At 34.6% G+C, this 16,430-nt stretch overlaps 1 protein-coding gene and 1 non-coding gene across 2 annotated transcripts; both read left to right on the forward strand.

Annotated features, from left to right (window-relative positions):
- The first annotated feature begins 5,380 nt into the window (after positions 1-5,380).
- TRNAM-CAU lies at positions 5,381-5,466 on the forward strand. Its single transcript is given in 2 exon segments — positions 5,381-5,418; positions 5,431-5,466. It is a non-coding gene; the product is annotated as a tRNA-Met (tRNA).
- A 1,617-nt stretch (positions 5,467-7,083) lies between these two features.
- LOC21407535 (increased DNA methylation 3) lies at positions 7,084-16,051 on the forward strand. The gene is made up of 5 exons (XM_010096216.2): positions 7,084-7,245; positions 8,066-9,029; positions 9,223-9,461; positions 14,378-14,579; positions 15,431-16,051. Exons 2-5 carry the CDS (start codon positions 8,084-8,086, stop codon positions 15,700-15,702), a joined length of 1,659 nt encoding a protein of 552 aa, XP_010094518.2. The 5' UTR covers positions 7,084-7,245; positions 8,066-8,083; the 3' UTR covers positions 15,703-16,051.
- The last annotated feature ends 379 nt before the right edge of the window (positions 16,052-16,430 follow it).

Raw genomic sequence — 16,430 nt, forward strand, 5'->3', positions numbered from 1 at the left:
CCCCACCGGGGCGCCTTTTGCGGGGGGGGCCCCCCCCCAGGGGGGGGGGGGGGTCTGGACGGACGACCGGAGAATCCTCTCGACTGGGGGAACTTTGGGCCATTGTTCTAGTGATTAAACAGACAAAGAGCTAAGTTAAAATCCTGACGTCGAGAGGATGAAAGAACGGCTACCCTAAAAACTACGACAACTCAAAACGCCACGACATGACGCCGACCATTCATGCAAGAATGGTAACGGCGAATGCTTATAGGAATCCAGACCCAGAACCCAGAAGCCAGAAGCACACAGACAGCAAAGGGACGGCATCCGGACGTGAAAAAATGAAACGAAGTAAGTCTCCCTAGTTTCTACGTCCCACACACTCTTTAGACATATACACAGGGTTCAAAACAGAGAGATAGAAGGAGCCTATGTATATAAGCAACAGACAGGGGGCGAGAAAGCTTACCGGAGAAGAAGAAGCGGTCACGCGGTACGCCTAAAAGCAGACAACACGGTCGTGAAGTTGGAGAGTAAGGAGTCCGTCGGAGGAGGCGGCGGTCCAACAGATGCGAAGAAAAAAAAATGGAAGTTTCGAAAAAATGGCTCTCGAGCTCGTAAAAGGTATTTAAAGGGACGGGCGTCTTCGACCCTCTGACCGTCAGATGAAGATCTTAAAGATCCAATGGCCAGGAAAACCTGCCCATATCTAACGGTGATAAAATAGGGCGGGAAGTAGAGAGGTCACGATCCAAGGGCCCATATCCGTTCTTTTGAATTAAAGGTCGTATGTTATCATGAGAAATCGATCGACGCGACGGTTACGTTCCCCGAAGGATATCCGACGGTCCCAGGCCATCATTGCAAACGGAGGCTCGGGACCGGTTTCTCACACCCAAAGCACTGAGAGGCAACCGAACCTAAGTCCAAGGCCACCCAAAAGGTGCCCTCAACCTGGTGGGTAGCTGTTGTGTGGGAAAATATGGCAGACGCGTGGGCGAAGTATGCCGCGACACGTGGCCTTGATCAACCCCCACCAAGCAAGCAACCCTCGACGCTTGCAAGCTCCTCTTAGGCCTCCGCGAAGGCTCCGGGACGGAGTCTAAGTCAAGACGACGACCCATTGTGGCGCCGACCAATTGCGCCATCGACGCAATAGGATGAAGATCTCTCGACCACAGGAAGTTGCCATCAAAGAAGGCGGTTGGGCTGAGAAGTACTGGCGACGAGGGAAACGTCCTTTAGGGGACATTACGGGTTACGTGCACAAGTGGAGGTGGTCTGCGAGCATTAATTACGAACTGTCAGACTGCCCCCACAGGGGACATGAAAGTATTACGGAGAAGCACAGAGCCGTAATAGAAGACTAAACAGATTTGATGAACAGTGCAAATTAGTGGGCTACGTCTGGGCCTACCAAATGAGAGCACTTGAGTGCTTCTAGCTGTGAGGGAAACGACCCGAGCGAAGGAAGCCCCAGTATAAAAGGTGAAAGACCCCCAACGAGGGGGGGGGGGGGGGGGGGGGGGGTTCAGGAAAAAAAGAAAGCAAGCTAAGAAAATACATTTTAAACTGTATCTTACCCAAAGATAAAGAAATACAAGATTATAGTGGATGTAGCTCTGAAATTTATAAAGTGAACCACTATAAATTCCCTTGTGTCATTAATATCTTAGGGGTCTTCAATAGATCCTCACACACAAATAATTCACCATTTCCTGTCAAAATATATATACACGGCCGGTAATCCAAAGGGAAACCAAGAGGTAACCCGACCAGTTTTTTGTTGGCGAAATTCGACTGTCACATTATTACTTTTCAATTTATTTATTTTGGGCATGTTTGGTTTGTATTGCATGTCATTATTATTATTATTATTATTACATGTTGTATTGTATGTTTTTAGTTTTCAATTTATTTATTTCTTATTATCCAGATTTCCACTTATTGATAATGGAAGCATTTCCATTTATACAATCGACAACATTCTTTTCTTTAAATTTAACTATTGGCTACAAAGAAACGTGACAGTTGTGGATAATTTAAATAAAATATTTCTATCGTGTTCTTCACATATTGAGGTAGATTCTGCATAATTTGCCTTATTCTAGCAACAAGTTTCAACGTACAAAACTATAGGGGGAAAAAAAAGAAAGAAAGAAAAGGATCTGCTTATTTGCTAAGTACAATAATCTTAACTAATCATTATCTCAGAGATCTCTCAGCCTTTTGACTTAAAAGAGAAGTAATCTGATTGATGACTTGAAAGAGAACTTGATAACTTACCACAGAGAGAGAGAAAAAAAAAGTGAAAAATGGGCAAAACTTGCGTTTAGAATTAATTTTTATTCGTTTTTAAAAACGTTTTTACACGTTTTTTGAGGTACGAAAATCAAAATGGTATACAAATCATATTTGCGGCTCCGTTCATTTTGTCGATTCGAGTTTAGAATTTGAGTTTTGCTACAGTAAAAAGCTCTCAGAAACAGTCACATCTAACTTTTTTGCTACAGTAAAAAGCTCTCACACAAAATCACATCTCAACTCGAATCAGCGAAGTGAACGGGATGTTTTGAAAAACACAAACGAAAATAAAAAATTGTGTGAATAGTTTTTATGAATAAATTAAAAAACAGTTAAAAATTATTTATTTTTATTTTTCAGTACTTATTAATAATGTTATAATATATTAATTAATAATTATAATCAAACACGATTTCACTTTTTTATTATACTCAAAATAATCTTTTAAAAAATTAATCAAACGTAATTTAAGAATGAATTTCAAAATAATTCTTAAAACAATCTCATTTTTACTTTTGTATTGAAAACAAAATTATTTTACAAAAATTACCAAACGAGCCCTTAGATTCTTCTACATTTCTCTCTATGTATCATCATGTAACATGTTGCGATTCCTTGTAAAAGAAGAAAAAAAAAAAAAAAAAAAAAAAAAAAAAAAAAAAAAAAAAGAGAAACGAATAAAAAAAAAAGAAAAAAAAAGAAAAAAGAAAAAACCGGCTTGGTAATTGGTATACATGTGGTACATCATGGGTCCCAGTTTAAGGAAGAAACCAGAAATGATTGTGTTGATTGCAGAGAAGAGAGGAGAGAAACTTCTAGAAGACGTTGAAGCTGCTGAATCTGAAGGTGCCATAAGCAACACCAGCATGAGCATAGGCATGAAGGAGCTCATTTTGGGCAGACCAGAAATCAGCTCTTAGACCTCCTCTTCTCACTGCTTTTAGTATTTTGTTCCTATTTGCATAACCCGTCACCACTACTTTCTGACTATTTGCATCCACTTCCACCTTTTCTATCCCTGCAAGCAATTATTCTCGATTTTGTTATTTACTCATCAAACTAAGAATTATAAGTAGATTTTTCTTTTTTTTAAGATTACATCAGAATCATATAAGATCGAAAAAAAAAAAAATTACGAAAGTTAATTAGAATTTGACGATTCATAAAAAAAATAATAACGAATAGAGTCATGCCTTTTAATTTGGAAAGGCATTTCCGGAGTCTCTTCTCATGTATGCCAACCATCTCTACCTTCAATTCAACACTCTGCAACACAATACTTAACACATTAGTACCGTAAACATTTTTACAAAACGCACCAAACAAGAACTTGCAGTGAAGTTTAGATCTTCTTAAGACACATTAGGAAACAATTAGTCCATTGATCATATACATGCTCTTACTGCAGTACTTTTTTGTAAATATCTGTAGATAAACAGCTTACTAAACATTTATATATGGTGAAAAGAAGAGATAATTAGATTACCTCCATTAGAGATTTTCTGGAATGGAAATGATTAGTTTATGAAGAAGAGAATAAAGTGAAAGACAAATGATTCTCAGAAGAAACAAATCAGAACTAATGATAGGTGGGAAAGAATGTAACAGATTGGGAATGTCAGGTACCGATTACACAGCTGATACATATGTTATGTGTGTGTATATATATACACACAACAAAAGGGAAGTTAAAGAAAAGGACGGAATAAACAGTAAAGTGGATCTTGGTTTTGGCGTGGTCTAGTACTACTTCTGTCTTCTAGAACAAAAACAAAAATCAGATACTTTGCTTTTATATATACATATATATATATATATACACATTCAAAGGGAGACAAATCAGCAAACAAACATAAAAAGAAAAACAGATAACAAGAAAACGGGAAACGTCTAGAGAGAAGAGAATTAAGAAAGCTCAAGCTTCGAGGCTTGTGGTCTGTGCAAAGCAATGCAAAGTCTGGGACTTATGAATCATGAGAGAGGCTATTTTGAAATGATTGGCTTTGACGGTCCAACTTACCTTTTTTTTTCTTCTCTTTTCTTTGATGGTCTTCGGGTATGGGAAAACACCCTCAAGTAATTAGATTCTAAAGAAAAGAGTTTTAGTTTGATTTGTCTGATGAACTGGAGCCACAGAAATTAGAAATTAACCAAAAAAAGAAGAAAATATTTAATTAATTCTTAAAAGAAGAAAATATTTGTTAAATCTATTCAAAAGCTTTCACAACTCAATCATGTATGATGGAGTTATCAAAGTTTGATCAACCCTTTCGAAGTTTGAACTAATAAATCAATATATCAAATGTAAACATTAGATTAGAGATTATCTAAACAAGACACATTATAGCATTGCATCAATTGATGTCTCTCATTTGGTAACGTGAGATCCAATACTTGATGGGGTCCACCGAGTGACAGCTTGCATGGGATGACACCTAGTTAGACTGCTCTCCTTCATATATATATATATATATATATATATATATGTGTGTGTGTGTGTGTGTGTGTGTGTGTGTGTACTCAGCAATGTATCATATAGTAGTAGTCTATATTGGAGGATATGAGATATTGGAAAAGGGAAAAGAGTGAAGAAAAAGCAAAAGAGAACAGTTCATGGATCAAACTGCAAGTTTGGTATTTTGTTTGTTTCAATAGCTTGCTTAGCGATATTGGGAATATAACATTGTAGGTATATCATGCCACGTCCGTTTGAAATAAAGACAATCAACCGTCCAATTAAAACAAAAAATTATAAACTTACCCATTACAATCAGAATTGCTCGTTCCCACTTTGTGTTTCAAACAAACAACCAAAGGAGCAACTTAGCAAGCAATGGAGAAATATTGGAAACAAAAGGAATAATAATTATAGTAATAAAAGATCTTTTGCGTTGTAAATTAGAATGAGTAAATCCACCTTTTATTTTTAAAATATTGTGATCAACTCACTGTACTTTTCAAATTATACAAAATCTATCTTCTATGTATTTTTATTTTCTTTTTAAAAAGTTTATCCTTGATGTCATATTTAATTAATTAAAATCAATGTTTCAAAATTTAATTTTTTATACATTCAGTTTAATCTCAGCAAAATGGGGTGGTGGCGCAGTTGGCTAGCGCGTAGGTCTCATAGCTTTCTGAGTTATCCTGAGGTCGAGAGTTCGAGCCTCTCTCACCCCATCTCTAATTTTTTTTTTAATTTTAATTTGTAGTCGAACTTTAATGATAAGCATGTGGATGGAACGAAACAAAACAAAGTAAGGTATTTATGGACCACCACTGGAGTCTGGAGCCGACAAAAAAAGTAGTAGTCGATCCAATAAGGTTGGGATCAGTCATAGAATAAAAATAAAGAATCATTCTCATTCTTTCGGAATCTGGATCTCGAATTTTCGCATTGAAAACATGTCGTTTTTTCTTGAGAATCTCCCCCAATCATTAGACTTTGGACATGCCTTCCTCGATTGCTTTGGTTTTTTTGAACGGTTTTTATAATTTTGTTCAGCTTATGATATGGTCACCATACTGATATTTGGTGTCAAAATCAATACAACAACAAGCCACGTCAAAATCAGAAGCAGCAAGCAAAATTTGCAAGTGAACAGAGGCCATTGCTCCATAAAGTAGCTCACGTCTTTACTCTTTAATAAACAATTCGAAAACCTTTGAAGATATATCGCAACAACTATTATTTAGTATTTCCTTATGATTATTAGTATTCTCCGTTCAATTCGCTGATTCGAGTTTAAAATTTGAGTTTTTTTACAGTAAAAAACTCTCACAAACAATCACATCTAACTTTTTGTTACAGTAAAAAGTTCTCACATAAAATCACATCTCAACTCGAATCAGCGAAGTGAACGAGTGATTCTCTCAAGTATTTTTTGTGATTTGATAATACTTTTAGAACTTTTTTTTTATTGATAATTTAGTCATTGTGCTTACAAAATATGTGACTAATTCGAGAATTAAATTGTCGACAGAGATAATTTACTTTAGCGTGGCTTATTGTTGTTTTTGTATATTGTCATATTTTATTTTTAAGGCAGTAAGAATACCAACTATAATCAGAATATCAACCATAATTTTAATTATTTTGTACTAATTTATGTAGCGTAGAGTTGCTATTTTTTCATTAATAAATATAATCACTTATTATTAATTTACGTGACGATTTTTCAATCGTGCTGTCAATCTTTTTCATTTATGCCGTTTCCTAAATTTGTCGTTTTAATTTTTCTCTTTTTCTTTTTTTTTTTAGAAAAAGATTATGAATCCATTGTGGTTTGAAATATATGTATATATAGACGTCGTTTCAGTTAATGACGTTTTTCTCATTCATTTTTTGTTGTATCTTGAATTTCTTCCACCTCCTCGTCCGTGATTTTATCGTTAGAAGTTAAATCTAAAAGAATTTGTACGGTTAATTGTATAAATGTTTTCATTTCAGTCGCAAAAAGAAAAATGCCTGTATTGCAACAAAAAAGAAAAATGCGTGTTTGTATTTGACGTCGACTCATTCGTTTCGCTGATTCGAATTTAAAATTCGAATTGAGATTTAATTATATGTAAAAAAATTTTACTGTAGTAAAAAAATTAAATGTGATTGTTTATAAAAATTTTTTACTGTATCAAAATTTGAATTTTAAACTCGAATGAGCGAAACGAATGAGGTCATATTTGTCGTTATTTTGGCATCTTTTGTAACTATGTCGTTCTGACATCATGTCGTTCTTAGTTTTTGTCGTTTATAATAATAATAATAATAATAATAATATAAAACTCCACTAAAATTCGTCACTCTCTCTCTGTCTCTCCTTCTTCTTCTCTTCAGGGAAGCAGAACTGAAGCTTCATTTTTGGGCTTCACCAGCGAGATTTCCATTGCGTAGAAGGCAAATTTCTGCAGCAAAGCTTCTTGGAGCAACGAGAAATGTTGTAGAGATGTTCAAATTTTGAGGTAGTGTTTTTCTCCCCCCGTGAATGATCTTAATCCGATATTTCCCTATTGGAAAGAAAAACCTAAATTAGTTTGATTAATTTCAATATCTTGAGACTTAAATGGATAATTAATTAGTTGAAACTTTCCTAACAATCAGCTTCCTTAGGCAATTTAACTTTCCTGTTAAATTTATTTGTTTTTCCATATTTTTGTTGGTTTTGCGGTTGAATGCTGATGACATACTCATTGTTTTAAATTATCTCTGCGAAATGTTCTCCATTTGTCTTTCAATTATATATGTATATTGTTCTATATTGTTCGCTTTTCAGTATTTTCTTTCTTTTATTGTGTTTTTTGGGAAGAGTTGCTGCAAAAACATATATGTATAATCTTTGGAAATTTTTGTTTTACACAAATTAACAAATCCAAAATTCAAGGAATTATAGGAATAATCTTAATCCCATGTCACTTTTTTGTCCTTTGTGGTGGTGAACCTTTTTTTTTTTTTTTTTTTTGGTACTGCATGCATTCCTTGATTTTTATGGTGTCCTAGACATTTTCTCTGTTCTTTTAGGGGATACTTTTATTTGGCAAAGATAGAAACCTAAGACGATTATATTGCTCCTTGCTGCAATTTGAATATTAATTTATGAAAAGACTTGGCTATGGAAGTGCTTTGGTTTAGCTAATTTCATATATGGGTATAGGATGGTCTTCTAAAAGTTATATTTTTTTACTCTCTGTGTTTCTCTTATGGAGCCAATTTTTGATTTACTTTCTGAAATGGATTTAATTTAATTTAATTTATTTTATTTTTGGGTACGATACTGCTATATAGAAGTGATAAGCTTGAAGTATGGACTTGGAACAAAAAGATGACGGCGATGGAAGATCAGATAATTCGTCAAATGATGACAAGAACTTTTTGCTGAACTTCATTATGGGCACATATTTAGGTCCTGATGTAACTATTGATAACCCAAGAAGCTCCGCATTTCAAAGACTAGCCAAGGATTCACCGCCATACACATTGAAAGATTTGGGACCTTCATATGTTAGTATTGTTTTGTTGGAGAATTTATATTACTATCTCCTGAGGAAAGCTGAGCGTTGCCTGATTTTGAAGCCAGAAATGTTGCATAAGTACATAAAGGGCAGTCTGCATTTTCCAAATTTGTCGGTGTCTGAAGACACTCGGCAGTTCATGAGGTTTTTCCCTTTGGATCTCCATGAACAGATATGGTATCCTCAAAGCTTTAGGGTTGTGAAAGGGATTGTTCTTATTGATGATCCCGTTATGTTGCATAGGGAAGAGGACTTAGATAAGTTCAGATCTCTATCTCGTCTGAGAGATTTCAAGATAGATATGGATGAGTTTGTCCAATTTGAACACAACTACCACAATGGCAATGATGACGGTGAACAGAATTTCTCGGATAGTGGTAAGGAGACATCAAGCATGGGACAAAAAATTTCAGATGGGTATGCACATCCATCGGTCAGATCTCAGCAAAAGTTTAAGAGAAGGCGTGATGACTGTGACTCAATACCTATGTTTCCTGTGGGAAAATATTATATTAGCAAAGGAGATTTCCAAAGGGCACGTATGTCTGATGGACCAGCCATTATGCCTCTTCTTTTGGATGTGCAAAAATGCATCCCCAAATCAGATGCGTCCATTGTTTTATCCGGGATTGCGAAGAAAGGAAAACTGGGACCTCCAGTTGGTGTCGTGGATGTTGGCGTTAGCAAAGTTGCATACTATTTTCGAGTTGCTCTACCAGGGGTCAGAAAAGATTATTGTATGTTATCATTTTGTTTATGATTTTGTCATGTTAGCATAAGATAAATGAAGTAGTTTTTCCATGTCTGATCAAGTTTTTCTCTCCATGGTGTGCTTTGCTTCCGTTTTTTCCCTTCCCGTTTCTGTTCAACAAAAACTGATTGTGGGCTCTTTGTCCTTGCTAATTGAAATGATGCTATTTATGGTGGCAGGCAAATTCAGCTGCGAGATTGAATCTGCCGGGAAGGTTCACGTGCGAGGGTTGACGACCGGGGGTAAAACTATAAGAAAACCTTCACGCGTGTTTGAGATGAAGTTTCAGCAGTTATGCCCGCCGGGACCATTCACACTGTCTTTCACTCTTCCAGGGCCTGTGGATCCGAGGCTCTTTGCTCCCAACTTCAGATCAGATGGCATTTTCGAAGGAGTGATCATAAAACACACCAAAAAATGAGAGTTGACACTACTAATCCTACGAACAAGAAGGTCGCTTCTTGGGGAGCAATTTTTCTTTTTGTTGGCTAGTTGGGGTCGGTCCAGCTGCATATAAAGGATTTTTAATGTAACGACTTTTCCTTTTCTCTTTTGGGGCTCAAGGATGTAAACTGCAACCCATTTTGTAATTTTGGGTTGGGACTTTAAGACTGTTGATATGTTGGCCGTTGTTGTTTTGCTTGTTTAGAAAGTCAAATACGCTGCCATGTTTTGAGAAAGGGAGGAGATTGGAGAATGTCAAGTGTTTTTTTTATAAACTCATAAATCTATCTAATGTGCAACTTAGATATGAAGTTTTAAGATTATTTTCTTGTTCATTTATTCGTCTTCCTAATTTATGTTGAGATATTATTTGGCTAAATAAGAAAATTCCACTCTCAAGAGTTTGTGTTTTCAGAGAATGATGTATGATAAAAATAAATAAATAAATAATTTGCCACTTATATTCTACTAATCTCACTAAACAAAAGGGTGTCTATAATTTAGATAAAAACATATGGGTAATAGTGTAAAAAGACCCCCAAAAGAAATCCTTAACGACATGGAATTTTATTTAACTTTCATCTTCATTTTACAAATAAACAAGACATCCTATCGCGTATGTCGTCCAAAAAATCCTGTGAAAATCCATTTGGTGTCGTTTATTTAGTGAAATGATATATTAATGTATAAAACGACTGTTGTTTAGCTTTCAATGAACGACTGAAAAATCATCCAGCATTTTGCTGCTGAAATTTCATTATATTGGTCATCTGTATCCGAAAAAGGACATGTCGTTCTAAGAAAAAACTATTTCACACTATTCATATAATATGGAATCTTTTCATATTTATCCGTAAGACATTTCCATAGAATATAATTATACATTTATTTATATATACTAGTAAAGCGAGGCACGTGCTAAGCACGTGCTTCTCTTTTAAAATTATACATCACAAATGAGTTATTATATATAAACAAGTTATTATATTTGTTGTTTTTGTATATAAATGTACTATTAACAGGTTTTTTTATATGTGTTGTTTTTTCGATCAACTAAGCATGATTCACATCTTAATTAGGTGACACAATATAACATATATATGAAGAAAAAATTCAATTAACAATTACTGAAGAAAAAGAAAAAGAAAAAAAAAACCCCTCTATTAGCCCGCTGCATAATAACGTTCGTGTTCATTTGTATATCTCAATATCCATTCAAACTCCATCTCAATAAAGCAAATAAAATGTGAATTGTGAAATGTAAAATGTGTGTGTTTTTTTTTTTTTTTTTTTTCCAAATTACATAAAATGTATATTATTTATTGATCATATTCTATTATCAGACATAACATACAGCACGACATGTAATAACGCTTCTAAACCATCAAAATTATTCTAAGAAAAAAAAAAAAACTCCCACGATCCAGGAAAGTTTGCTTATTGCACTATGAATGGTCTAAGGGTATTTGAAGTTATAATCATTCTATTCCTACCGTGTTATGGATTTTGTTCTAATAGTAGGATAACTCACTGTAATATCGGGGGTAAAAAGTCTTCCAAATAAGAAAGTAAACTATCTTTATTTTATTTTATTTTATTTATATTGTCACATGATCCATATCTAAAACATTGACTATAAATTCACCCTCATTATGGTCACATCTAAATTACAAAATTTCCTTCTCTATTTTGATAAGTATCTCTTCAAAATGCTCTTGTGAAGATTTGTTTTTCGCTCTGTCTTTAAAGACGAAACTTTTTTTTTTTCTTTTCAAGAAGACTCATCGATTTTGATCCTAAGATTATGGTGAATTTACATTTGCACTGAGACCGTTTTGTTCAAATTAATTACAAAAATGCCATTTAAATAAAAATTATGCACGCTTATACTCTTCCTATTATTATTGTTCAGCCCTTTTTCTTTACTTTTTGTTTATTTTTCTTTACTTTGCTACTTTGTGTGTCTTTCTATTATTTGTTGGTGTAATGGCTAAATCTGCCCAATTTCTCATTCATGGATGGTTAGATGATGCTATGAAATGGCCTATTCTTATTTCGACTCTTATACATGCTGCTATTATGGTAGCAGTTAAAATTTTTCTCTTTTCATAATTATGCTTTATATAATGAATCTAATAGCTTTGTTAGGTAAATATTACTTTGAGGTGCCACTTTAGCCTTTACTTAAAAAGGATATTAAGAGAGGTTTAACTTATTCTACAATATCTCAATTGGGTTATATGATATTAGCTCTAGATATGGGTTCTTATGGGGTTGCCTTGTTTCATTTGATGTACCATAATTCGAACTTACTCTTTTTTTTTTTTTCCGAAAAGGAACCCAATTCAAGGAAGTCATGAAAAAGAATGGCTTCTTTATATTTTCATCTTGAAGCCTTCAATCAAAAGATACATAATGAAAAGAAGCTAAATAAGATGAAATTTTCTTATTTAGTCATGCAATTGTAGTAATCGAGTTTACAAAATAATCAATTAACACGTGGTCAAACCCTAAATCCTCAAATAAAAACCCTAAAATTCTATTTTCTTTTGTTCCCTTCACATCCTTTCCTTCCCTTCACCACCGTGAGCAACAAAGCCTTCCACTGTTGTGAGTTTCACCGTTTGTTGCTGCAGTAACCTACGCGATTTCTTCAGATCTTAGTCGTCGATCACCCATCAGAAGTCCGTCACCGTCGGCCATTTACTGCCACTTCATCTTAATTTTTTCAGACAATCCATTTGAGACTTAGAGCCCGTTTGGTTTATGGATTAGAACTATTTTCAATTTACGTGTGTTTTTTATGAGAAAAAATACTGTAACGAACCATGAACCATGATTCAAATCAGAGAATGAATCCTCCAATCAAACGGGCTCTTAAAGATGATCCCCTTTTCTCTGTGAAAGACAAAGTCTCATCTTCTTCTTTCTTTCTTTTTTTTTTCTTTTAAATCTTTCAGAAACGTTTGAAAATTGATTCAGGCTTACTCGGTTGTATTTTTAAATTATAGATTTGAGTGTAGATTTTGAGTTAAATTAAAATTAAAATTGTAGTTTGTATTTAAATGTGTGTAATTGAGTTATGATTTAAATTGAGAATCTATTTGAGTTTGTATTTAAGTGAGTCAAAACTTAAATTTAATTTAGATAGTATTTTAATAAAAACTTAATGGTGATGAAAAATTTTAATATGGTATATGAGTGAAATTTTATTCGTCTCTTCATGGTGAACGCATAAAAAAAAATTCTAAATCAGAATTAAAACGAAAAAATTATGACGTTTTTAAAAATAGAAAAAATATTATTTATTAACTTGAGTTTGAGTTTAAAAACTTAGATTTGAAGGAGAAACTAGGTTCCGTTTATTTCACCGATTCGAGTTTTGTTACAGTAAAAAGTTCTCACAAATAATTACATCTAACTTTTTTATTACAGTAAAAAATTATCACATAAATTCATGTCTCAATTCAAATTAAAAACTCGAATCAACAAATTAAACGGACCTTTAAACTCAAATTTTAACTTCAAATTCAAATTAAAACTCGAGTTAAAATTCAAATTTAAACTAAATTTTACAAATAAATATAAATTTAAATAAAATTATAATTTAAATTTTTTTAAGTTTTACTCCAAAAAAATAACCTCAAATCATCTAGATCTCTCCCTCTCTCTCAAATTCAAATTATTATTATTATTATTATTATTTTTAGGATGCGTCTATGTATTATACCAATTTTTCCCCTAATTTGATTTGATTTTCTTTCTTTATTTTTTTTCATAAGAGGAGTCGGAGTCGGAGAACAAGACCAGAGAGACGGCGTCGTTCTTTACACCGGCGACGACAACGACGAATACGGTAAATATGGCGGAATCATATATGTAAAAAACTTTCAGTTGACGAAAAGCTAATACGACGTCGTATTTTGCATTTGCATGCCATTCAAAGTAATTTGGAATGGAAATTGGAATCCCTCCGATCCGTATCTCACATTCTGGGCACTTGTTGCTTTAGGGCTTAGGGTTCTTAACTTCTTGTTGTTGTTGTTTGTTTGTTTTTTTTTTCTTTTTTTTGTTTGTTTGTGTGTTTGTGTTTGTGTTTTTTTTTTTTTTTTTTTGTTTGTTTGTGTGTTTGGGTTTTTGTTTTTTTTTTTTTTTTTCTTGGTGGCAATATCTGAATTAAGGATCACTCTTTCAGGTTTATTAGTTTTGAAAACTTTTCTTACAATTTTAATTGGGTTTTGATATAAACAAATGACACAAAGTTTAAAGATTGTTCATTGCATTGAAATATTCTATTCTCTGTTCATGCTAAAATTATAAGGGCCTGTTTGTTGATAGTATTAGAGGGGATCGTAAAAGGGCCGAACTGGATAAGGGATTTGATCCCATTCCCATTTTTGGCACAAAATTTCATTTTTAAAGGACTGGATTGTATAATTTTAATCCTTTATTAAGTTATAAGGGGATTAGAGCTGTCCCCATTCCGATTTTTCTTCCTCCATTGCTAGGGCTAGCTCGGGTTCTTGACTCGTCACTTCTCCCTCTCTTGTTGCTTTCCAGGCTTAGGCTCCTTCAATTACGATTCGAGGCTCGAAAATCTGCAATAGCTTAATTTTGTTTTCGTCTCTTCTGCTTTCTATTTATCGTTTATGCTTGGAGACAAAAATGGAGATTATGAATTTATATGTGAATTTCGTCTGATTGTGTATTCAACTTTGATAGGAAATAGCTGTAATTCATGTTGTACTGATTATCACGCTGCATTGGGAATCATAGTAGCAGCCGTATAAGAGAACCTAAATTCGATTTACTGTTAAAGATTAGATGTACTTAAATGCTGTGACTTCATCAAGTTTGATTAATTGCTTATTATACCTAACGTTTAGGTGAATATATTCTTGTGAGCTCAACATATTTGATCTCATGGAGGGGCAAAAGTTTGCGGGCAATCCACAACTGAAGCCATCTGTTGTTTTTACGGGAACTGCAAAGGAAGGAAGTGTTGGGCCTCCGGTTGGTCTTGTTGACGTCGGTGAGAGTGAAGGTGCTTACCTTTTCAGAGTTGCACTTCCTGGTGTCAAGAAAGATCAATGTAAGTATGCTTTCATTGATTACGTATCCCTTCTGCAATGCTAGACCCTTGCACTTCAGCTGACCACTCTTGAATTTGTAATTAGTATAAATTTTGTTGTCTTTTAGGCCTTGTTTGTTAGGAGGGAAAAGTGGAAGGATGGATAGGGGTGAAAAAAATTAGTAGATGGATTTTAAGACTTGTCGTTGTTTTGTATGAGGATTAGAGGAGGGTATGATTGTGTGAGGGATTTAAAGTTCTCCACACGACTCCAGTTTTGATCCTTTCAGTGTTTGAAGAATTTAAGAAGTTAAGGAGGGAAATTGAATATGAGAAAGGTCCTCCCCTTCCTCTCCAATTTTTCTCAACCAATTTGTCTACCTTTCCTCCACATTTTCTTTCCCTTTTAATAAACACAATCTAAGAGTGCGTCTTCATATCATGAATGGAAAGAGAATGAGAAGGGTGTTTCTTCGTCTCATCCATTCATGTGCTCACTTACAAAATCAAGCATGCAAATGAAGTCGGGCACATGACTGAGAGAATAAGGAATGGGAAGCCCAATCCTAAGCCCAAATTAAGTCTATACTGTTCCCAAGTCTTTAGGAAATAACCGTGTGTGATTTGTGCCGAAGGATATTTTAGTAACAATCTTATTGTGATTCATGTTCTCAAAGTTGGTAAATATGAAGAAAGAAATGGTAAGGAACTTAAATTGTTCCCAACTCCAATTTCTAATAAGCTTCCGCTTTCCATTACATTCCTTTACATAAACATGAGCTATATATGTTGCAGGGCATGAGAACCAAGTTTCCGTTGAATGCTATTGCATATAAGGATGAATGATTAGGTAATGCTTGTTTTTTCTGCAGGTAAGATAAAATGTGAGATTCAACGTGATGGGAGAGTCCATATTGAAGGAGTTATGACAGGTGGTGTAGGTCCTCTAAGAGACTCATCAACCGTGTATCAGATGAAGGTTCAGCAACTATGTCCCCCTGGACCATTTACCATTTCGTTTAGCCTGCCTGGTCCTGTAGACCCTCGTTTGTTTTCTCCGAGTTTTCGGCCCGATGGCATACTGGAAGTGGTGGTTATGAAACACAGAAAACCTCCTGCAGGAGGCTGGTGCCCACCTTCGTGATCTTGGTGTAAGCTTATGATTTTTTGCCCCCTTCTCTCTCTCTCTCTCTCTGTTTCCTTATTTTTGTTGGAGTTTGCCCCCTGGACATTCGGGAGAATTGGAACTGGAAGGGTGATGCATGTTCACAAATGCCCGTACCATGGGTTGGAAAAGGTTGCTCAGATGATGCATGCATTGTCAATACTTTCTTTTCTTTAGATGTGGCTAGGATGTAAGGCATTCCATATGTTAAATTATCTGTATTACCATTAGTGATAGTCACCAGATATTTGGTAGTATATTATTGCAACATAACGAAACTTGATTTAATTTATTTTTATTTTTACTTTTTATCATGTAATCGTTTAATAACACGTGGTACTACATCATCTCGTTTAATAACACGTGGTACTACATCATCAATAGCGATGAATAATGGCGTTTCTTCTCATTAGAGGTGAAAGTTCGTCCGCTTGGCATGGGCAAGGTTTTTTGGGGCTGGGATGGGAAACAGACTGGCTTCAGCCCAATCCGTTTTGCCCGGTCCCAACTCTTTTTTTATTTTATTTTATTTTAAGGATGATCCCGGTCCAAACTTTCACTGTAGGTTCCTTGAAGAATCAGGGGATCAAATGATGACACTTGCATGGTAGGTTCGGTCTTAGAATTTGATAGCATAGACTGTTCGCACAGTAAGCAGGAATTGAAAGGTATTTGTACCTACAGGCTACAAGTCAATTTGGCAATTT

The sequence above is a fragment of the Morus notabilis genome, unplaced genomic scaffold (assembly GCF_000414095.1).
Source record: "Morus notabilis unplaced genomic scaffold, ASM41409v2 Scaffold314, whole genome shotgun sequence".
Classification (NCBI taxonomy): Eukaryota; Viridiplantae; Streptophyta; class Magnoliopsida; order Rosales; family Moraceae; genus Morus; species Morus notabilis.

What these genes read in the sequence shown, in the direction of transcription:
- LOC21407535 (XM_010096216.2), top strand. Translation starts at nt 8,084, where the DNA reads ATGGACTTGGAACAAAAAGATGACGGCGATGGAAGATCAGATAATTCG. An exon ending in AGGGGTCAGAAAAGATTATT is followed by an intron (nt 9,030 to 9,222) that starts GTATGTTATCAT and finishes TTATGGTGGCAG; the next exon opens with GCAAATTCAGCTGCGAGATT. An exon ending in TCATAAAACACACCAAAAAA is followed by an intron (nt 9,462 to 14,377) that starts TGAGAGTTGACA and finishes ACGTTTAGGTGA; the next exon opens with ATATATTCTTGTGAGCTCAA.